General features: G+C 56.2%; 1 protein-coding gene across 1 annotated transcript; it reads left to right on the top strand.

Annotated features, from left to right (window-relative positions):
* The first annotated feature begins 555 nt into the window (after positions 1 to 555).
* On the top strand, positions 556 to 22,812 carry PPP5C (protein phosphatase 5 catalytic subunit). The gene is made up of 13 exons (XM_006208533.4): positions 556 to 758; positions 6,684 to 6,925; positions 13,850 to 13,997; positions 14,742 to 14,863; positions 16,881 to 16,946; positions 17,270 to 17,368; positions 18,181 to 18,286; positions 19,716 to 19,858; positions 19,980 to 20,067; positions 20,858 to 20,898; positions 20,995 to 21,173; positions 22,012 to 22,093; positions 22,300 to 22,812. The coding sequence occupies exons 1-13, from the start codon at positions 638 to 640 to the stop codon at positions 22,360 to 22,362; spliced, it is 1,500 nt and encodes a 499-aa protein (XP_006208595.1). The 5' UTR covers positions 556 to 637; the 3' UTR covers positions 22,363 to 22,812.
* Positions 22,813 to 23,272: the final 460 nt, after the last annotated feature.

Here is a 23,272-nt window from a genome sequence, read left to right as displayed (position 1 = left end):
CGAGGGAGAAGAAAGGAGATGGTGCAACAAACTTCTGAGCCTAGCTCAGGGCTGCGGGATCCAGGGCACCTTTAGTCAATAACCTAGAAACACTGACCCTTTCTTCTGTTGGTTTGAGAAAACACTCATTTTTCAGAGAGGAGTAACTGAGACCCCAGAGGAAGAGATTTGTTCAAGGTCACACAGGTAATCGACAGTAGGGCTAGACCCCCTGCTCCAGTTCTGCGTTTTGCAGGATGCCGCCTCGCAGGAAAGTCACTCTCACTGGCGGTATTCGCAACCCTCCTACCAACGGGAGAAGACGGCGGGGAGATCCCACTTTAGGACCCTGAGAAATTTATACGGCTCGGAACATGGTATCTTTGGGAGGGGGAGCCACGCCGGGCCTCTTTTCCCCGCGCGCCCCTTTTCGCCTACCCCATTGGCTCATTCTAGGAAGGGCGCCGTCAGGGAGCCCTCTGGTCACCTTGTCCTCCGCGCGCTCTATGTGGAAAGGGTTCCGCGCAGGCGCGCGAAGGGCGCCTTCGGGGCCCGCGCTTTACGACACTTGTGCAGCAGCGGCTACTCGGCACTCCTTCGCGACGATTCGGCCGGGTGCCGCTGGCGGCGGTTGCCAGGGTGGGGGTCGCTTTGCGGCATGGCGATGGCGGAGGGCGAGCGGGCTGAGTGTGCTGAGCCCCCCCGGGACGAGCCCCCGGCTGATGGCGCTCTAAAGCGGGCAGAGGAGCTCAAGACGCAGGCCAACGACTACTTCAAAGGTGCGCCCGCCCTGGAGGGAGCAAGGGAGGGTGGAGAGCGGCCCGGGTCAAGGGGTGCCGGGCCCGCGTGGAACCATGGCAACGCGGAGCGGCAGCCTGGGCGCGGGGCAGGCACTACCAAGTGACCAGGCGTGGGGAGGCCGAGGATGGCGCTACCAAGGGGCGACAGAGGGGGCTTCTGAGAGAAGGGGTGGTACCTAGAAGTGGCGTACCGAGCGGGTGCTACTAAGTGGGGAGACTGAGGAGGGCGCTACCAAGTGTGAAGCGGAAGGGGGACGGTAACGTGGGCACTACCAAACGTGAGACCTGAAGAGGGCGCTACCAAGTAGTGACATGGGGCGGAGGAGTGATGGCGCTACCAAGTGGGGAGACCCCAGTGGAGAGACACCAAGTGGGGGTGGGGGAAGACTCCCCACAGAGTAGGGAATCGTGGGAATGGGAGATAGATCATTAGATGGGAGGGCAAGGAAGTAGGAGGTTCGGGGTTACGTTAGGAGCAGGCTCTGGAAGTAGAGGTGATGCAATCCCAAGAATGGTATGACTTAGGTTCTTGGGAAAGTAAAGATGTGGGGGCACCCATTCATTCATTCATTCAGCGCGTTTATTCAGTACGTTTATTGAGCACGTGCTAGGTGCTAAGGACTGTGCTAGACTTTGGGGATACAGCAAGGGATGAGACAAATGTGGCTCTGTCCTTATATAGCTTGTACTTCAGCAGGAGAATCTTTGAGACAATGCACAAATAAATAATAAAATATTAATAAGCTGGGATGTGTCCTTTGAAAAAACCCCAATGGGGTGTGAAGTAGGGAGTAAGAGTTGAAAGCTACTTTAGAGAGAATGTTAAGGGAAGACCTTACTGAGAAGAAGGCATTTAAGTTGAGAAGGAGAATTGGAAAGGAGTGTCCCAGGTGGGTGGAGCTGCATGTGCAAAGGCCCTGAGGTAGAAAATGAAAGGAGACTGGCTGGCTTGGCTGGAATTTTAATGAATTAGCGGGGAGACTGATACAAGATGAGTTTAGGATGGGGGCCAGATCATTTAGGGTTTCAAAGTCATTGCAAAGACTAGTTTGGCTTTGACTCGACTGTCCAAGAGGAGACATTAAGTAGATAGACGGGCCAGTCTAGAACTCTGAGGAGAGGTATTTGGACATGATAGGCTTATGGATGGACTAGAATGCCCTGAGAATGGATGAGGTTACCCAGGAAGAGAAGGGGCCTAAGACGGAACCTCATGGAATTCTAATGTTTGAAACAGAAGAGGCTGAGTAGGAGCGGTCAGTAAAGTGAAAGGAAAATCAGGAAAGGTGTCTGGAAAGCTGACAGAAGACTGCTTCTAAAAGGAGGGGCTGTGCCTTAGGTCAGATGCTGCCAAGGCAAGCACCGAGCATTGACCATTGATTTGGCTCCACAAAATAGTGTAACCTTGATCAGAGCAATTTCTAGGGAATGATGCAGGTGGTAGCCAGAGAGGTGCTTCAGAGGGCGCCGAAGAGTAAATGGGAAACGAGGGAGTGGAGACAGCATAAGTTGACAAGATTTCTAATAGTTTGACTCTAAGGGGGAGTAGGGAAATCGGGTGGGGGCTTCTTTTTTTTTTAAGGATGGAGGAGACCAAGCGTATGGTCCAATAGAGAGAATTGATCCTGCAGGAGAGAGAGGAGACTGAACAGCAGCAGAGCCCTGGAGAAGAGTTGGATGTAGAAGGGATCTAGAGCCTTAGTGGGAAGTTGGCCTTTGTTGGGAGCAGACATGTGGAAAGAGTAGGAAAGTTTGGTCAGGCTGGAGCAGCAAGGAGGGGGTGGGACTGGTAAGAGACGATGCTGGAGGTCGAGCCTTACAGGCAGTCAGGGAGTGTGGAAGTCATCCTGAGGGTGGTAGGAAACCATGGAAGGTTTTAAGAGAGGAGCAGCATGGTCTGATGAGCATTTGAAGATTCCCCAGCTGCCTCACAGTGATTGGACACAAGGGCAAGGCTGGAGACCGGGGAGGAGACAAGAATGATGGACAGGTGGGAGGTGGAGCTGCTGTCCACCTCGGAAACTGACTCAAGAAACGTTTCAGAGGGAGAACGACAGCTGCCGCCTGGAGAGCGGGAGGAGGGAACTCCAGGCAGAAAGAACAGGATGGCAAAGGCCCAAAGGTGAGCAGAGCCTGGCACCGAGGAAGTGAGTGGGGCTGGAGTGTTAGAGGAGAGGAGTTTATGGTGAGGCTGCAGCGAGGAGCCTGAGCTTCCTGCTTGAGCTCTCTGGGCAGCTGTGGATGGTTCTGAGTGGGGAAAGGACAGGGTCAGGTTTGTGCTTTAGAAAGACCTCTCTGGAGGGGCAGAACTGGAGGCTGGGAGATCGGGGAGGAGGCTGGGGTGGGAACCTGGGCAGGAGTGGAGGAAGGCCAGACCAGGGCAGGGAGGGACTCTCGGGATGGAAGTGAAAGAATAGATTTGAGAGATGTCTAGGAAGGCTGATGTGACAGAACATGGTGGCTGCTGGCTTTGGGGGTTGAAGGATCAGGAGGTGTCCAGGACAGGACCCAGTCTGGACACCTGAAAGGGGGAGCTGTTCATGAAATGAGCATTGAGAGCAGCAGCAAGTATCGGGGGGTGATGCTGAGGTGAGGGGAATTCTGGGAAACAGTAAGGCATTGGGAGGGGCTCCTTGCGCCCCCCCCCATCTCAGGACCTGGGATCAAGGCTCATATGAGCCCTGAGCCTGGGCAGATAGCCAGAGGTCTTGGCATTGAGCTGGAACTGAGGGGAACGCCCCTTCTGGTCCAGGCCCCTTGCTGTGTGGCAGGCAGAGGCAGGCACAGAGCCCCAGTCTCCAGGGCTGAGGGGATGGCAATAAAAAGAATAATTACAGCTCGCCTTAATTGAGCCCCTGTGGTGGCCAGGTACAGCACTTTGTTTAATCCTCCCCCAGGCACTAGGAGGTAGTAGGAGCAGCCCTGTTTGCTTTATAGAGGAAGCTGAGGCTCAGAGAAGTGAAACCGCTTGCCCAAGGTCAGAGTGTGTGAGCAGCAGAGCCCGGATATCCCCCTTCCTCTCCACGTGCTCAGCTCCCACGTTCAGAGTCCTTACCCAGAGCTTTACCTGGAGCCATCCTGGCCCTGGTGGGAGAAGAGGGGCCCCATGGATTCAGAGGACCCCCCCAACCTGCCCCTGCCATATGCCTGGATCATGTCTGTGAGCTCGGGCCCGTTCCAGAGGCCCTGGGGTGGCAGAGCCTGGTGCCCGAAGTTGTTCAGCTCTCTTCTCCTCTCTCTGGGCCTCATTGGCCCCCACCCTCTCCTATAAAATGAGAGGGGTTCTCTTTAACCCCAGGGAGGCCTCCAGGTCTAAGAGTTTATAGACATGGTTAAGAGCTCAGGCTGCCTGGTTTCAAATCTTGCTTCTTTCTCACCTGTTGTGTGACCCCTGGGCACACCTTGACCTCTCTGTGCCTCAATTTCCTCCTCTCTAAAATGGGGACTACCTTGAGGATTAAATGTGCACATATTTGAAAAGCATGTAGGGCTGGGATCTGGTGTTATTGGGTAGGAAGTACCGGCCCCACCCATTTCCTCTGCTCTGTACTCTTCCCTTCATTTAGTCATTTATTCACTTCTTTTACAAGCATCTGCTGATTGCTTTTTCTGCTGTAGCTACATTTCATACATGAGTTCATTTAACCCTCACAACCACCCCATGAGGCGAGGCTGATTGTGAGTCCTGCATGTCAGGTGAGCAAGCCAAGGTTCAGAGGAGGGAGGCTGTCTGCCCAAGGTCAGATGTCAGACTCAAAGACACCAGGCTTCCGACCCCATGCCAGAGGGCCACTCAAGTAACACCTCCTCCAGCAAGAGCACTGGCCAGCTGGCCTCTGGAACACAGCCAGGAGGCTGGAAGGAGTCCTCGAAGGTGTTGGCATTCCAGGGAGGGTTGGTCAGACTTGGGCTGCCTGGTTCTGCCTTTGCTTGTTTCTGGGAAGTCCTGGGCCTGCCCTCTGGGGCTCACCGTCCTGGGGGACACACCCATCACCATCACCGAACAGTTACTATCCAGGGGTTGGGGCAGCCCAGAGAGAGATACCTGACCCAGCCTGAGTGTCAAGGACAGCTTCCTGAAGGAGGGGACATCTGAGCCATTTGAAAGATTGCCAGACGTTAGCCTGCAGAAGGAATCTTTGTTATAGTATCCTGGCCATTTCCCAGCACCTGGCTTCTCCTTTTTCTGGTGTTGGTGTATCCATCTCTTTCTCTCTTTGCTTCCTTCCTTCCTTCCTTCCAGAACTATTCATGGAGCCTGGAACCCTCTTCTTCCATTCTTTTCACGTGATTCACTCTTTCTCCTCCTCCAGGTCTCAGGTCCGGGATCCCCTCTGGGCTGCCCCGGCTGTAAACACTCCAGAGCATCCCTGTCCGGGGCGGATCTGTATGTGTTGTGTCACCTGCCCCCACCCCCAGCTGGACTGTGAGCCCCAGGAGAGCAGGGCTGCCGCATCCTCAGACAGGGCAAGGGTTCGGAGAAGTAAGATAGACAGGGCCCCTGCCCTTACGGAGCTTAGGTTCAAATTGGGAAGATGGGTTATTAGCAAACAAAACAAAAGAAAGTCATGGTTTATCAGGTGACTGGAGAAAAGTATAGTGGGAATTAGGGGAGGAATTCTCATTGTAGGCAGAGTGTCAGGAGAAGGACTGTCTGAAACTTTAGCCCAGAGTGTGGAACCAGGGGTTGGGCCCAGGCTACCTGCCCCTGTGTCTGTGTCTGCCCTTCTGCCAAGCTCCCACCCAGGGGCCCCCTGGTGTAGAGGATGGGGTTGGGAGGACTTGGGTCTTGGCCTGGCTCAGAATCCCTGTCCATCACTTGCCACATGACAGAGGTTCCCTCTTAGAGCCTCAGCTCCCTCATCTGGAAAATGGGGCTAATGCAGTCATTCTCAGGGTTGCTGTGAGGGTTCAGTGCAGGGTCTCATGTACCAAGAGCCCCACACAGCACCTGGCACATCATGGTCCCCCAGCTTGGGAACACCTCGCTTCGGTCTCCTGCCTGTTGGGTGGCCACATGGGAGGGCTCCAAGACAGCTCTGCAGGTACAGACTGAGCGTTTGAACCTGAACAAGACCTCTCTGGCTCATTTCAAATAAAATGGACCTTTTCCCTTTAGCCAGATGTCGAATGCTGTCACTCCACACTTAAAACATCAATGCCCACACCCTGCTGTGGCTGTGGTCTTTGGGATCCTGTCCTGCCAGCCTTCCTTCCCTCATCTCCCACACTCCCCCAGCTCACTCCACCTCAGCCATACCACCCTCTCGCTGGTCCTAGAACATAATGCTTTCTCACTGCCCCTGCCCCCACGCCTGGCCTTTGCACCTGCTCTTCCTTCTGCCAGGAATGCTCTTCTAGTCTGCTTTGATATTTCCTTTGAGTCTCTGCAGATACTTCCCCCTTTTGAGACTCAGGTAGTTCCTTTTCTTTCCCCACTTCCTATTCTACTAGACCCCCCTTTTGGGCTTGTTCACTTGCTCTGGGGGAGCTGGACAACCAAGGGGCTCGGGGCAGACTCACATTTGCTGGTTCACATCTCAGGTCTGGCACTCAGTAACGAATCCTCCCTTGGCCATGGGGCACATTAGATAAGACCATCCTGCAGTCCTGCCGGAAGTACTGCCCAGCTTGGCTCCTTCAGTGGTGATGGGTGGGTGGGTGGGAGAGTGGAAGTGATTGGGGGACCTAGGGATTTGGGGCTGAGATGAGACCTGGGCTAGGCTGGAACAGTTAGGACAGGGAAGGGGGCAGGCTGAAGGGATGTTTCTGAGCTCAGCTATGGACTCAGTTTCCCCATCTATAAATGAGGAGACTAGACCAGTACCCAGCCCAGGGCCTATTCTTGCTGGGCCGTGGCATCCCGGCCTCATGCTGCCTCTTCCTCCTCCTCTATCTTCACAGCCAAGGACTACGAGAACGCCATCAAGTTCTACAGCCAGGCCATCGAGCTGAACCCCAGCAATGCCATCTACTATGGCAACCGCAGCCTGGCCTACCTGCGCACGGAGTGCTACGGCTATGCGCTGGCTGACGCCACGCGGGCCATCGAGATCGACAAGAAGTACATCAAGGGCTACTACCGCCGGGCCGCCAGCAACATGGCGCTGGGCAAGTTCCGGGCTGCGCTGCGTGACTACGAGACGGTGAGCTGGGCCTCGGGGGTGGGCCAGCTCCCAGCACCTGTGCCGGGTGGGTGCCGAGGGCCGGATGGGGCAGGTTGGGGAAGGTGTGAGGAGGCCGTTCACACGTTTACTCACCACTCACTCATCCAGCAAATGCTTGCGAGGCCCTCTAGCCTGCGGCAGGCTGCCTGGGTTCGCCGCCCAGCTCAGCCATCCCTGCCTGGTGACCCTGGACAAGTTACCTGACTTCTCTGTGCCTCTCTCGCATCTGTGAAATGGGAGACCTGTAAGGCCTGCCTCTAAGGGTTGCTGCAAAGGATAAATGACTTCCTGCTTTTCAAGCACTTAGAATAGCGCTTGGCACGTGGTCAGTGTTCTGCACTAATTAACTTACCATTATTCTTGTTGTTACTGTTGATGAACTAGAGCCACAGTCCTTTCTCTGGTACAGCTTATCATTTGGAGGAGGGCAAAAAACACACCTATGTCACCGGAAGGGTAAACAGAATCATTGCAGGGAGAAAAGGGAATAGGGCAATATGCTGTAGAAGGACAGCAAATGGGGGTGTTTGAATGAGGTGATGAAAGAGGGGACCTCGGGATGGCAAGAGTTTGCCAGCTCGCTTGCTCATTTGCCACTCTGGTCGCCATACCTGCTCTGATGATAGCGACCGTGGTGAGGACTTCCTGCCAGGCCTGCTCTATGCCTTTCTTGTCAGCTGGCTGAGGGTCTCACACGGCAGCCCTGCAAGACAGTAAATGTGATCACACCCATTGTGCAGATGAGGAGACTGAGGCCCAGAGGGCTCAAGTCACCTGCCCAGCAATATGCATCAGGCAAGTGACAGCCCAGCTCTCCTGCCCCCATCTCTCCCACTCTAGAGAGGAGCTCCTGAGAGGAGGGGTCTTGTTTGTTCTACTCACTAGGATGGTCCTTGGCACCTGGCAGGGGCTTAGTGTTTGTTAAATGAATTATTTTTCTGCCGCTCATGTACACATATACACCCTCAATCCTTTCTTTCATTTCATTCATCATACGCTCTAAGCAGCTCTGTTGTATAGGGTGGGGCAGCAGGGATGCTGGGAGCCACAGGCTGCAGCGGGAGGGAGCCAGGTCAGACCGCTGGGGCTGGCCGCTGGCCTGGAGAGGAGGACGGCTTTCCAGCCAAGTGCAGGCTTGAGCCAAGCCCTGGGCCAGAGGACCCCTGTGTCAGGATGAGGCCAGAGTCCTGGAGGAGGCGATAAGTTAGAGACAGAGGCAGAGTAGGCGAAGGGGCTGGGGTGATCCCCCGGGGGATGGGGGCAGGAGCAACACAGCAGAGTCCTTACAGGTTTGGGCTCCTGAGCCACTCCCCACTGGGCCTCTCCTTTGTCTCTTGGTGTCCTCATTTGGAGAATGGTGAGAAGAGGAGTGGCCACCTCCTGGGCAACTGTGGGGCTCTGGCAAAGTGGTGTGAGTAAAGGTCATTGGGGCTGGAAGGCTCAGTAATGAGTAACCCAGAGGGGCAGTCGGGGTTGGATGGGGGCAGGGCTTTTCTGCAGGTCTCCGGGGTGGGGGGTGCCTGGAGGAGACAAGAGGGGGCAGAAGATGAGAGGAGCCCCCAGCACAGGCCTGCGGCAGGGTCTTTCCCACTCCCAGGGCTGCAGGGGAGTCTTTTCCCAGGGTAAAGAACGGGGATTTTCTCACAGCTCTGGCCTAGACTGGGGCCATGAGGCTGACTGACGTGGTCAGTTCCAGCCACCTGGTGGACATACCACATCTGAGCTTTATCCCAGGCCTTGTGGATGCCATGGAGAGCTGGGTCATGGCCCATTTCCTGACGGGGGCTCTGCCAGCAGCACTGAGGAGTCCATGCATGAGTCTGAGACCCTTGCCTGCCTGGGCCACCTACTCCCCCGCAGGGCTGTCCTTTCTGACATGTTTCATTGGGCTCTGTGGGTACAGGGCAGAGGGGCTGGGCCCTGGGGTGGCTCCCCATCCAGAGCTATCTTGTGACATGCTGGAGTTTCACAGAGGACATGCCCAGGCCCGCTCTGAGATCATGGCATCCTTGGAGATGGAATCAAGACATGACCTTGGTTAAACAGACGAGCTCAGGGCTCTGTGTCTCAGCAGCCAGAGCCCTCAGGTGAAAGCCTTTCCTGTCTCAGCCTCAGTTTCCTCATGTGCACTCTCACCGTGAGTCTAGCTCTTTTGTGAGAGAGCAAGTCCCCCCTCCAAGGTTGCCCAGCAGAAAAGTGGCTGAGCTGTAACTTGAACCCAGAGTCCACGCTTCTAACTGTTAGTGGGCCGTGGAGTCAGTGTGATGGTTTGAGACCAGCACTTCTGTGTTCATCAAGTAAACCAGAGAAGAAAACAATGGTTCGTTGTTTGGAGAAAGTATGTATATATTTGTGAACAAATGTTTTTTGCTTATGTGAACACAGATGTGTATTGGGTGTGATAAAATACATGTTTTTACTGTGAGTCATAGTTAAAAATTCTGAAGGTCACCTGTGCTGGGACTGAAGGCTCCCCGCCGTTCCACCATCAGGATGCCCTGCTCTGAGCTGAGGGCTTTGGGTCTCCAGCCTCAGTGTCCTCATCTGTAGAAGCAGAATAGCAGAGCCTGCCTCAGTGTCCCTGTGATGATTCATCGAGAGCAATGTGTTTAGAGTAGGGCCTCCTCGGTACTGAGTGTGATTTCTCCTGGGGGTGTCTGGGGCCAAGCCTGCGGCCCACAGGGAGGGCTGTGTGCGGACACCGGACCTTGTTAGGGGGTGGGGAGCTCGGAGTCTCTCCATTCTGCTCTCCCTCCAGGGCCAAGCCTCGGACTCTCCACAGGAGCTGGTCTCCCCTCTCTGCGGGTCCATGTTGAATCCCCCCACCAACGTGCCTCAGCTCCAAGTTCATCCTTTCAGAGGGACCGTGGCTCCAGGATTCCCCGCCCCCTTATTGGGTCCTCTTTGCGGAAGATCCCAGCTGTATTCTTTCCTGTCTGGTTGGGACACAGGTGGTCTCGTGGGCCCAGGCTGGATGTGGGGACCCCTTCTGCACTCCCCACCCCTCCCTGGGATTTTTTGGGTTTGGTTTGTAATACGGTTTGCATTTGGGTTTCTTCTTACAGCATAGTCCAGCGCAGTCAGTTAGAAATACGTTTTGCCTTGCGAGCCTGTACAGGCGCCAGTACACCTAAGGTATGGATACGTGAAAGTGACAGGAGTGGTCGCGCTGACACCCAAGGCAGTGCCCGCCCTGGGCCGGGTGCAGTTGTAACACCTCACGGGCTCTCCATGACAATCCTGCGCAGTGGGGACTGTTGTTATCCCTTGTTTACAGATGAGAAAACCAAGGCCCAGGGAGTAGGTCACTCCCCCAGGGTCCCACAGCCAGGAAATGACAGCCTGGTTCCAGAGTCAGGGTCCTGACCACTGGACGTTTGCAACGGGCAGAATCTCTTGGCGTAATCCTTGCGCAGGCAGTGTGCTCCTGTCTGTTTTATTATAAAAGGAATGTTGGGGTGCCTTCCCCTAAATGGGTTCACTGGAGGCTCTCCTCAGCTGTCTGTGTGCCTCAGGCAGGCACAGCCGCTCTGGGCCGAGTGTCATCACCTCTACATTGTGAATAATCATAATGGCCTACCACACATTGTCATGTGGGTCCCCTGAGGTCAGGAGCACTCGGCGAGGGGTCTAGCTTTTGCAGCTGGTCTGCAGACCCTACCCTCAGTTCTAAACCCAAGCCGTTCTGAGAAACAGTCGGTACTAAGTTCAGGCAATTTGGTGGCAAAATCTGACCTGAACTCATTAACGGGAGGCTGTTGAGGGTCTTGATCGCTTCCAGGTGGTGTGACTGGAGGTTTTGCTGCAGAAACGGGAGGGTATGTGATTACCAGGTGCCACTCTGCTGGGGGTGTCATAACCCAGAGTGTGTGCACTGGATCACCTTTCTGAAATCCAGAAAGTTCCCCATTCCCACACACACGCATGGCTTCGTGTGGGAATTAGGAGCCTGTATTACTGTTTCCTCCGTTTGAGCCATTGTAATTATTGCCCGTGAATACTCCCAGCTGAATATACCAGTTTTTTAGAGGAGCTTTTTATTTTGAAAGAATTGTAGCTTCACACGTAGTTACCAGAAGTAATACAGAGATCCTACTCTCCCAGTTTCCCCCAGTGACTACCTGGCATCGCTACTTTAATATCAGTCAGGACACTGACACGGATACAGTCCAGATCCCACTTTTTAAAGGAAAGTTAGCATTAGTTCTAACCCAGGAGGCCTCAGCTCCTGAAGGAGCCCCCAGGCCCCTCCAGTCTGGAGCAGAGGACCTTCCCCAGGAGCGAGAGCCTGGCAGGGCCACTTCCCCTTTCCCATCCAGGTGGCTGGTCACAGTAGCAGCGGCAGCCACAGGCCCTGGGACAGGCACTGGCCCGCTGCTAGGCCCTGTGGTGGGCCTGATGTTAAATTCGCACACCAGCCCTCCCCACGGGCGCTGGCATCCTCCCCACTTGCTGAAGGCTGAAGGATGCTGGAGAGGTGGGGCTGCCTGCTCTGGAAGGCCTGGCCCCAGAGCCTGCACTGGCACCACAGCCCACAGTATCTCCCTGGAGGGTGTGAGGGTGCTGTGGGAGTGGTGGCAGCGGGGAGGGTGGGAGCAGTCCCAGCGTGTGTGGTGAGAGTCAGGATCTTAAGCAGGGAGAGAACTTGAGTCCTCATCTCTTGGGTCAGTGGCTTCACCTGTCTGGGCCTCAGTTTCCTTATCTGTCAAATGGAGATTGTGATAACACCACACAGAGCTGCTTTGAGGGTAGACTAGCAAGTTAATTGCTTACACGGGCATATAGTAAGTGTTTGAAGACTGAGCTGCGGGCTCTTGTTGCTGCTGCTGTTACTTTTCCTGCTGCGTTGTCAGTGTTGGCCTCCATCCACAGCTCAGCCCGTGGGCTCCCTGAGAGCAGGGCCCGGGCTCAGAGGAAGTGCTTAGTGGCGCATCAGTCCAATCCGTCCACCCTCCTAGGACCTGGCTCCAGCCATGCTCAGGGCTGGGGCTGGGGAGCCAAGGGCCTTATGGGAGCCCAGAGGCGGTGCCTGACCCAGCCTGAGGGTTGGGGGAGGGTTGTTCCTTGGGGAGGGGTTGGTGGAGCTGAGACCTGGAGGAGGAGAAGAAGGAGGAGGAGCTAGAAAGGAGTTGGAGGTAGGAGTGAGGAGTTCTGGGCCCGGGGGACTGCCTGTACAAGGGCTGGAGGTGAGAGGGAGCCGGCACATGTGGGGACTTTGTGTTTGGTCTGGCTGTGAGTGCTGGGCAAACAGAGAAAGTGAAGGGGTGGGCGGGCTCTCATGGGCCAGGCCAAGTGGTACTTTGGACTTTATCTTGGGGTGTGGACTCATAACCTCTCTGTGTCGGAAAGGACTCCAGGCAATGTCTGGTGCTGCCTTTCTCCCAAGCCTTATACTGCACCCCTACCCCAGGTGGAGCCGCCTGGCAGGATGCCCTAGCCTGAGCCTGCCTGAACCAGCTCCCTGCCCCCCAACCTGGTCTGCACACCCATTCCCAGGGGGTGAGCCACACTGACCTCAGGAGCCAGTGAGTCCCCTTGCCCAGGCTTCTGACTCACCCTGCCAGGCATTCCACCAGGGGGCATCCCTGCCCTTGAGGGTCAGCCCTGGCACCCGCCATTCTGCCCCCCGGCGCAGGAGCTGTGGGGGCCCACTCCCGGGGAGGCCAGCAGGGTAGGCTGGTCGGGTAGGGTCCACTGATAATTACAGTAACAGTTACAGATAACTAAACCCAGGCTCAGAGGGGTGAACTCACTTGCCCAAGGTCATACAGCAAGTTAGTGGCAGAGCCGGGATCTGAATCCAGCCTTGGCTGCTCTTTAGCTTGGAAGATCAGAGTTTTGTAGGAAGCGGGATAGAAGATAGGGAGAGGGGAGAGGACAGGCTGCTTTTACTGAGAACGAAGTGTGTCCCAAAGCCACGTGTCCCGTGCTCTTTGCATACGATTTCATTTAGTCAGCACAGCAGCCCATGAGAGGGGCCACGAAGAGTAGCCTACGCTTCCGTGGCTTACTATTACCTGACCACTGCGCATGCTTCCTCACTCGTGGTCCTCCCAGCAGCCCTCCGAGGTGGGTACTCTGTCACCTCCACCTTGCAGAGGAGGAAACTGAGTCACACAGGCAAGCTCACTTACCCAAGGGTACTCAGCTGATGGTTGGTGGAGGTGAGATTTGAACCCAAGTGACCTGGGTCTGTGACCCCCAGTCTCCACCTCCCTGCAGAAGGGAAAACTGAGAGAACTCATCTATTGTGGGTCTCCCCAGAGCCCAAGGTTGAACAGGGCACGTGTCACCTTCGGTGCCAGCTGCTGCCTACCAGCCCGGGCTGCCCGCCAGTCCCCATGTCCATTACTTATTGTCCCCAACAGCCCTGTTGGCGGAACCTGTCGTCTCCCCTGTCCTCAAGCTGAGGAAACTGAGGCTCAGGGAGTCTGGGTTATCGAGCAAGTCGTTGGGTCTTCATATGAGTCTGGGCTGTTAATCATGACTGGATCGGCCCACCATCTGCTCTCAAGCCTGCCCGCCCTGGTTCCAATGAGGACATGAAGCTGGGCCTGACCCTCCAATGGGGTGGTTTTATTTTAACAGTAGTCAGAGCTGAGGTTTATAAGCGCATCTGTGTGAGTTAACTCGTTGACACACAAACCCCCGCCCCCGTGGGCAGCTCTGTTAGGCCCAGTTCAGGGAGGCAGAAACAGGCCGGGAGGTGAAGCAGGTCCAGGCTTGCAGCCCTCGTGCACCGCGGCCTTGGCGCGCGGTTTCAGTTCATGGAGCCTGGGGCCGGGCCAGCCGAGGGCAGCCGCGGTGTCCCCGCCTCCTGATGGCTACTCTGCCCCCCACCTCGGCCTGAGCCTTGATGCCTGTTTCCCTCCCTCCTGTCCTCCCTTCCGCCCATGCGCCCAGGTGGTGAAGGTGAAGCCCCACGACAAGGATGCCAAGATGAAGTACCAGGAGTGCAACAAGATCGTGAAGCAGAAGGCCTTCGAGCGTGCCATCGCAGGTGACGAGCACAAGCGCTCTGTCGTGGACTCACTCGACATCGAGAGCATGAGTGAGTAGGGCCTGAGTGCCTGCCATGCTGCCCAGAACATTCCATGTCCTTGCCTGGGCCCTCCATTCCCTGTGCACACCAGGGCAGGGCAGGGGGCGGGGCTTGGGGGGCAGCCTCTGGTCCTTGTCCCCACACACTGTCTGTTGCTCCTCCGCCTGCCCTCCTGGGGACCCCACAGTCCAGAGTTGGGGTGGAGGTCCCAGGTTGGGGTGAGCTCCCCTGCCGTAGTACCCATGCTGCGCCCCACAGGAGCACCCACCCGTCACGGGCCTCCTGGGTCTGATCTGTCCGGAGGTCCTCTAGGCGCTCAGATGATTCTGTCATTCATTCCACAGATGATTACTGGGCACCTGCTGGGTCCCAGACACTGTTCTAGGCACTGGGGGTATAGCTGGGAACAAGACGGCCCCTGCCCTGGTGGATCAGGTGGTGTTGTGAGGAGGAGGGATTAACTAGTCAGTCAGCAGTGTTAAGTGCTATCACGTCAGGTCAGGGAGACGGGGTGCAGGAGGGAGCGGGACACGATACCTGGGGAGGTCAGGGAGAGGGCGTCTGAGCCAACCTGAACGGAAGGAGTGGGCCTAGAGAGGACTGGCCGGGGAGTAGAATCTCTCACTCTGCCCCTCTCTCAACCTGTGTGTCCAGAGCCGTGTCTGCCCCGTGCCTGGGAGCCAGGCCCCACTTCCCACCCTCACAGTGGCCGTGGCCACTGACTCTCGCCCCCTCTCCCCATTCACACGCCAGCCATCGAGGACGAGTACAGTGGGCCCAAGCTTGAGGACGGCAAAGTGACAATCACCTTCATGAAGGAGCTCATGCAGTGGTATAAGGACCAGAAGAAACTGCACCGGAAGTGCGCCTACCAGGTAACGCCCCCGTCAGGTCTGCACACCCGGGATCGCATCGCCGTGCTCGCTGTGCCTGGACCCCGCTACAAAGGGCCACGCGAGGAGCTGGGTGGGAATGGTGGTGGACACTTGCTGAGCTGGTGGTGCGCCGGCACCGCGCAGATGGAGTCTTTATTCCTGGCATTTCCATTGGGTTATTTTTTTTAATAGCTTTCATCTCTCTGCCCCATATGTTCATGCATGTCATTTACCTTTTCTGCTAGATCCTTTCACACATTTTTCATAGTTATTTTAAAGTCTCTGTCTGGATATTCCACCATCTGGGTCATCTCTGGGTTTGCTTCTGTTGTCTACTCATCGTGTCTTATAATTTTTTATTGAATGCCAGACATTTTGTGTAAAAGAACAGTAGTGGCCGAGACAAATAAAACTTTTCTGCAGATAATGCAGGACCCAGTTCTGTTGGGCTGCTCATGTGAGGGGCAGTGTCTACCTCATCTGTAGTTTAGGGGCAGCTCTTGTTGGACTTAGTACACCACTGGCTTCAGATGTTTTCAGGGTGGAATCAGGACTCTGGCAAATCCAGGGGTGTCTTTACACTGTAAAGTCTTCAGCTTTTGGAGAACTGTATGAAAGCCCCACCGCCAGATTTGGGGGTTTCTGGGGAGTCCTCTGCTCTCCAGTCTTGCCCCTACTTTTGTGCTTCGGAGGCCTCTCTCCACCACGCCGCCTTGCACCTCTCCTGTGTGGCCATGTGAGGATCGGCAGGCGAGGGCAGAGGCCTTCTGCGCCAGGCTCCCTGGGGCCCTGTCTGCCACAGCGGCCCACACAGGCATGAGGGTTTTGCCCGCTTCCCCTCATTGGCCTTGGCGGATCTTGTCTTTCTGCGCTGCCCGGAGGAACGTGGTCACAGTCTCTTTCTCCCAGGGCGGGGCTTGTCAGCGTCACTGCACTTTGCAGTTTGATTAATTTAGGTTTATTTGCATCCTTGGCTCTCAGATGTTTCAGGATTTTGTTTGTTTGGTTTTGGTCTTTTGGTTTTGTTTTGTAGGCTTGTTCTCATCCTTAGGGCAAGAGCAACGGTCTTTTATAACTTTCCACATTCTGACTGGAAGTAGATATCTCCTACCTTTTTTTTTAAAACACTCTTTTCCCAACTTTTTATTTTGAAAATTGTCAAACCTGCAGAAAAGTCAAAAGAACAGTACAGTGAATTACATCCATGCCCCCTAGATTCACCGGTTGTTAACATGTTGACATTTATGCTATCCTTCTATATATATGCGTATGTGTATACACAAACACTTTTTTCTTTCTTTTTGTTTGAACCATTTGAGAATAAGTTGCATCATAACCTGTTATCTCCTAAAAACAGGAAATTCTGCATGACTACAGTTCAGTCGTCCCATCTTATGAATTTAGCATTGATGTGATAATACTGACTAATGCAGACAGTCCACAAGGCTGTTGATGAATCAGCAAACATTGTCAGATATACATGACATTGTCAAGGTCATCTTCAATCTGTAGGAATTAATTCTATCTACATTTCCAGACAGATATTTTAATTTTCCCAAAACCATTCTTTTTAGCTGTTTTTTAAAAATCCGGAATCCACTGAAGGATCAGTTACTGCACATGACCGGCCTTTTTACCTCTTTTCATCTAGAACAGTCTCATGCCTTTGGGGGAGGCTCTTTTGTGACATTGACACTTAGACGTTTCCAAGCCAGTTGTATAAAATGGTCCACTTCTGGGTTCATCCGTTGTGTATTTCTTTGTGATGCTGATTGTTTGAAGAGAAACCAAGAATCTAGGTTTTCACATGAAATAATCCTGATGTTTAAATGCCACGTAGGCCACTCGGGTCATAGCTGGGGAGCCACCTCTGTTCCCGGCCAGCACCTGCTTGGCCAGGCCTCCCCTGCCCGTTCCCCTCCTCTCCCCACCCGTCCCCAGCACCTCCTGGCCAGTCCAGTCTCTCTGGGGCCAGGGTGGGCAGCCGGCCCCACTCACAGCCTGCCCTGCCTTCCAGATCCTGGTACAGGTCAAAGAGGTCCTCTCTAAGCTGAGCACACTCGTGGAGACCACACTCAAAGAGGTGCGCGCCGGGGGGCGGTGTGTGGATGGGCCGGGGGGTGGGTGGCTCCCTGGCTGGGAAGGGGCCACGGAGCTCAGAAACTCATGGACCCCCCTGGCTTGGTCTGCCTCTCTCTCTCTCCCTGACGTCTCCTCTCCTCCCCCACCCTGTGTCTTTCCTCTTGGCTGTCCTTCCCTGCCCCTCTTCATTTCTGTGTCCCCTGCCTGTGTCTTTTGCATGGTTCTTCTTGGTCTGCTGTGACCTCTTACCCCTCCCCTCACTTCTACCCCCTCCCCACATCTCTCTCTGGGCCCCTCCCTCTCCGGTGGCCTCTTTTCTTCCAGACAGAGAAGATTACAGTGTGCGGGGACACCCATGGCCAGTTCTATGACCTCCTCAACATATTTGAGCTCAACGGTTTACCCTCGGAGACCAACCCCTACGTATCCTTCCTCTCGGCAGAGCAGGCCCCTCCCCTGCCCCTCTTCCCGGGTTTGGGGTACAGGAGGGAGAGGAACCCCAGCCTGAGAAAAAGGCGTGAACCTGTGAATGGAGACGCCTGAGCACTTGCTTAGCCACCAAGAACAGGTGGAGCTGTTGGCGGCCTTGTGCTCCGGGGTCAGACAGGCCAGGGCGGGTGGCCCCTGTGTCTTAAGCGCCGGCTTCTCCTTGACTTAAACGGGGCTGGATATGCATGATACAGGAGCACATACGTGCAGCACCCGGCGCTGCCCACACCTGGCTTCACTCTCTAGCTGTGACTGTGGCAGGCGACTTCACCTCTAAGCTCCTCAGGGTCATTTGTAAAATGAGGATCAGTCATCGTGAAATGGGCCTGCCTTGTCTGGCTGCTGAGAGGAGTGATGCGTTAATACGTGTGAGGTGCTCAGTAGCCCACGATCCAGGCTGTATAAGTTTTTGCTGATGTGATCATTGAGGGGCCTCCGGGCCTGTGCAGTGACCAGTGGGAGGGCCCGGGTCCTATTTCCCCTGTGGCTTTGGGCCTGTACTTGGCGGGGAGCTGAAGCCGGCTGACCACCTGGGATCTCTTCCTCCACTGTCAGATTCCCTGAGAAACAGACGAGGTTGAGGACATCAGTACCATCCTGCTGAGGCTCAGAGAGGCCAGGCTACTGGGCCAGACCCACACAGAGAGCAGAGACGAAAGCCTAGATGCCCGGAGCCCTGCTGACAGGAGCCCCAGAATGCAGAGAGGCACCCCTCTCCCCTCATCTTGTTTTCCTTAGCAGGGCAGATATTTAATGGTGACTTCGTGGACCGTGGCTCCTTCTCCGTAGAAGTGATCCTCACCCTTTTCGGCTTTAAACTCCTTTACCCAGATTACTTTCACCTACTTCGAGGTGAGCCGGAAGGTGGCAGGGTCTGGGGACAGCATAGGCAGGGCGCTCACGTTCTCCTCTGTGAGCCTCCAATGTCTTATCTGTAAAGCAGGGGTAGGGGTTGCACCTGTGTTTATTTTGTGCCTTCACTGAGATTGCGCACAGGGCTGCCCTATCAGGTCAGGCAGGTTGTGCACTGCACAGTGGCATCATATGTTGATGGGGCCCCGTGGGCCCTGCTGAGGACTTTGGTTATGGGAGGGCTCTGAGCAGAGGAGGGGCAGGGGCTGACCGACGTTAACATGGCCTCTGGATGGGAAACAGACCAAGGGCTGAGAGTGGGAGCAGGGAAACTGTTGCTGGCTGGACCTGGGTAGGGACAGTGGTTAGATTGGGGCTCTCTTTGCAAAGTAGCACCCAGAGCATTTGCCAGTGGGCTAGATACTGGTGTGAGAGAAAGAAGGAGCCAGAGCTGGGTGCTCCATGGTTTTGGCTGGAGCATCTGGAGGGCTGGGGCTGCCACTGACACATGAGGGGATGGGAAAGCAGGGTGTAGCCTGGAAGATGGGGAGCTTGGCCCTGGATGTGGTTGTGAGACTAAGAGGAGATGTCTGGGCTGTAAATTGTGGGGTCCTCAGCAGACATGGGGTATCAGGCAGGGTGAGCTCACTGGGGAGCATGGCCACTGGGGGAGGGCCTGCCCGCTAGGGGGTGGGAGGATGAGCAGGAGGAGACCCAGGAGGGAGCGAGGGCAGTGGGCTGGGTCAGGGGTTCCCAGGGGCATGAGTGCTGACACTGGCGAGGTTCACAGCCAGGTCCAGGGAGTTCTCACAGCAGACTTGGCACGTGGCAGATGTGAGATGAGCACCTGCTCTCAAGCCTCATTGTAGGCGGCGGCAGAGGGCTGGCGCTGGCTGAGTAGTCAGACAGTCTGGACTTAGCAGATGGGGGGCCCAGCAGCTGCCCTGCCTCCCCCAAGCCCCGGGAGGGAAGGGGAAGATTGTGTGTGGGGAAAGAAGCATGGCGGAAGGCCGGCCCATAGGCGCTCTGCAGGGGCCCCTTTTCTGTCCAGACCTCCCCCTCCTTGGTCCTTCCAGCCTGAAATTTCTGGCAGGTCCTTTAAGAAGGAGCCTGAGGCTCTCAGGGGCAAGAGATCTGCCTCTTAGTCACTTGGGGTTGGGGCCAGGGCTGAACCCCAGCCTCAGCCACTCCACGGTGACCAGCACAGTCTGGGTCTTGTGGCCCCATGCCTGGGCATCTTCTCAGCCTGTTCACCCCTCTAGAAGGGGGACTGAGAACAGTGTCTGGTTGGTTTCTAGAAGGGATCAGCGAGCTGCTGCATGACTGTCTTTGGCTTGGGGCCTCCGGGCAGTCCACCCCGCCCGGGCCTGAGCCCGAGGGCACCCAGGAGGCAGGGGTTGAGGTTTCCCTTCTTTCTGCTGTCGGCCAGGCAACCATGAGACGGACAACATGAATCAGATCTATGGCTTCGAGGGTGAGGTGAAGGCCAAGTACACAGCCCAGATGTATGAGCTCTTCAGTGAGGTGTTTGAGTGGCTCCCACTGGCCCAGTGCATCAATGGCAAAGTGCTGGTGAGGAAGGCTCCCCTGCCTGCCCCGCCGCCACTCATGGGTGGAACTGCTGGTGAAACCAGTGGAGGGCAGGGGTGGGGCCGGCCCCTCCCCTCACACTGCTGCCCCACCTCGACCCTAGATCATGCACGGGGGCTTGTTCAGTGAAGACGGCGTCACCCTGGACGACATCAGGAAGATCGAGCGGAATCGGCAGCCCCCAGATTCAGGTGACCAGGGCGGGTCGGTGACAGTTCCTCCGTCCCAGGGCCTCGGGGTCTCCTGTGGAGAGGAGCAGCCCTGGTTCCCCGTTCTGAGCTGTGACCCCAGCCCTGCCCCAGACAGGCTTTGTGGCCTTGGCAAGGGATAGCCAGGCTGAGCCTCAGTTTCCTCACCTATAACTTGGGTCAGTGTACCTCCCTCAGGGGCCACGCTGGCCAGGGAGCATGAGTGTCCCCAGCAGTCAGTCTTCTTTCATTTATGAGTCTCTGGAGTGGTATGATGGGGACAGGTTGCAGTGTTTCGCACATGGTTGTGGGAAGAGGGTGTGGATAGGGTGGTGGGTTCAGGAGCGGTGGGAGGGCCTCTCTGGGGACAGCATGTGAGAGCTGACCCGGCAGGAGAGCAGCCAGGCCAGCGCAGGGGCAGAGCGGGGGCATGCTTTAAAGCGGTGGGTGAGGCCAGACCCTGCTGAGCCTCACGAGTGTGGATGAGAAGCTTGGTCTTTGTTCCTAGGGCAGCGGGAGCAAGAGAAGTCCCTGGTCTGAATTGCAAGGATAAGATTTCCCTCCACCTTCGAGACCATAATGGATCACATGGGTTCTGGAGGGGAGGGCAGCAGGGAGGCCTATGGCCAGCTCAGCATCCCGTCTCATGTGCCCCGTGCCGCTCCACCGTGGATGTCCCCTCCCCTGCCCAGTCCTCACCCAGGGTGTGCTGTGGGGCAGCCTAGTAGGTGACCTGTGAGCACGTGTCCAGGGAGATGAGTGGTCCCTGACGTTCCCCTCTGCTCCCCTCCAGGTCCCATGTGTGACCTGCTCTGGTCGGACCCACAGCCGCAGGTCAGTCTGCCTGGGGGGTGTGGCTGACGGGTGTGGTGGGGTGGAGGGGGCGGGGTTAGGGGAGCAGCAGGCACCCTGAGCTCTCTCTCTCCCTAGAACGGGCGCTCCGTCAGCAAGCGGGGCGTGAGCTGCCAGTTCGGGCCCGATGTCACCAAGGCCTTCCTGGAGGACAACCACCTGGACTACATCATCCGCAGCCACGAGGTCAAGGCCGAGGGCTATGAGGTGGCACACAGTGGCCGCTGTGTCACCGTCTTCTCTGCCCCCAACTACTGGTACGTCCCCACTTCCCCCGCCCATCTGGGCCTCTCTTCCCGGCCCACTGGTTTTCTTTTTTTAACTTTTTATGATAGAAAATTCCAAAGATACAGAAGAGTAGATAAATTAGTAAAACAAACACCCACATACCCATCACCCAGGTTCAACAGTTACCAGCCCTTTGTCTCTAACCACCCCCACCCCGGGCTGTTTTAAAGCAAACCCCAGGCATCATCCCTTCTGTCCACTGATGCCCCAGTGTGTCTTCCTTTCTGTACATAACTACTATCATACCTTCAAAAGTGATACCCCGAACCCAGCCAGAGTTCCATTTCCCCCGTCTCTCATATCTTTTTGGTTGATTTCTTCTAAGTCGGACTCAAACAAGGTCCATGTTATCATTCTCCTTATCTTCAAGTTTCCTGTCCCTCTTTCCTCCATCTTGTTTTGGTTGAAGAAACTGGACTCTCTTGTGCTCTGGACGAGGCTGATTCCATCCCCAGGCCACCATGTTCCTCTGTCTCCTGTGCTTCCTGTTGGTTAGAGCCAGGGCTAGGTCAGATGAGAGACCAGGTTTTGGCAAGAGTCCTGCCTTTGTGGGGCTGCCTGTACCCATCCCATCAGGAGGGCCTCTGCTTCCCAGGCCTCCTCCCCCCCCCCCCCCCGCTCCCACATTGCTGTCTTCACTCATCCCTGCTCCTGCCTGGGCCCCTCTTCCACCTGGATTCTCTTCCTCAGTGAGCCTCTCTGCCTGGGGCTCCTCCCCCTCCTGCTCCCGGGTTCTCCTCCTCTTCGCCCCACCCTGCCCCTGCCCCTGCCTGACCCCCACTCACTACTTTACCCCTGTCCCTGCAGCGACCAGATGGGGAACAAAGCCGCTTACATCCACCTCCGGGGCTCTGACCTGCGGCCCCAGTTCCACCAGTTCACAGCAGTGGTGAGTCACCCCCTCCATCCCCCCGTCCCCCATCCCCTCCCCGTGTCCCCTGTTTTCCCCGGCCTCGGAGGAAGAGGCTGGTCAAGAGGAGTGGGGGACACAGCTCTCAGAGGTGGGGCTGGTTTCTGCACCTGGTGCTCAGAAGACCCCGCTCCCCCGAGCCAGCACGCTCCTGTCTGCCTGACCTGGTGCCTCTCGTTTCACAGCCTCACCCCGACGTCAAGCCCATGGCCTACGCCAGTACGCTGCTGCAGTTAGGGATGATGTGAGGCCCACGTGGCAGGGCCCTGCTCCCCATCCGACCCCAGGCCCGGCCGAGGGCAACGTTGGACCCCCTTTTACTTTGTAAAATTTGTATTTATTCCCCTTTAGGTTTGCAGAGGGGGTGGGGGCTGGCCAGACAGTCTGCTCCCTGGACAAAGAAGGAGGTGGAGAGGCTGAGGGTGGGGCACCGACTGGGCATTCTGGAGGGAGGCCAGCTGCGGGTGGGGCGGGGCTCAGAGGCTTCCCCGCCCCCTTGTTTGCATGGCTCCTCCCCTGCTAAAGCAATAGGGCCCCGCCATAGGAAGACCCCCTGAAGGAGGGTCATCAGGGAGGCCTCACCTGCACCCCCACTCCTGGCAGCCCCAGGGCGGGGCTAGGCTGGGGCTCACCCCATTCCCCAGCTATTTTATGTCTGTAATTAAATATGTTAAAAATAAAGTCACTATTGTAAGTCAGATTGTCTGAGATGGTGGAACCGTGGGAGCTGCTGGGATTGGGGTGAGACCACTTCATTAGGAGAGCCAGAGGGGTGGGGGAGCCAGAGTCCCACCCCTCATCTCTCGTCTCCCTGGGGTGCTGTGGAGCTAGCTGGTCTCGGGCTGACCAGCTCAGCCACCCCTGTGTCCCCCATCATTGCAGGCTCTGGGGGAGGGTTCTAACGCTGGGACAGAGAACCCCAGTCACCAGGACACATGCGGATGGGGAGACAAAGTGCAGGTTGGGCCACCGAGGCCCTGTCAGAGTAGAAGCTGGAAGAAACTCATCCTTCCCTCTGCCAGTCCCCTTCAGCAAGTGTTTACCGAGGCTGCTCCCAGTCCAGCAGGGCAGACCCCCCCTCAGGGCAGGCCAGCCTTGGTTCCTACATCACACAACAAAGCAGAAGATTCCACCTGCCAAGAAAGACTGGAGGTATTT

Source organism: Vicugna pacos, chromosome 9, assembly GCF_048564905.1.
Source record: "Vicugna pacos chromosome 9, VicPac4, whole genome shotgun sequence".
In the NCBI taxonomy this organism is placed as follows: Eukaryota; Metazoa; Chordata; class Mammalia; order Artiodactyla; family Camelidae; genus Vicugna; species Vicugna pacos.
Note: the sequence above shows the minus strand (reverse complement) of the source record. Positions and strands in the feature narration are given on the sequence as shown.

Coding starts and splice junctions, on each gene's coding strand:
- PPP5C (XM_006208533.4), top strand. CDS start 638: ATGGCGATGGCGGAGGGCGAGCGGGCTGAGTGTGCTGAGCCCCCCCGG. Junction 6,926..13,849: donor CGCTGCGTGACTACGAGACG/GTGAGCTGGGCC, acceptor CCATGCGCCCAG/GTGGTGAAGGTGAAGCCCCA. Junction 20,068..20,857: donor TCGGCAGCCCCCAGATTCAG/GTGACCAGGGCG, acceptor GCTCCCCTCCAG/GTCCCATGTGTGACCTGCTC.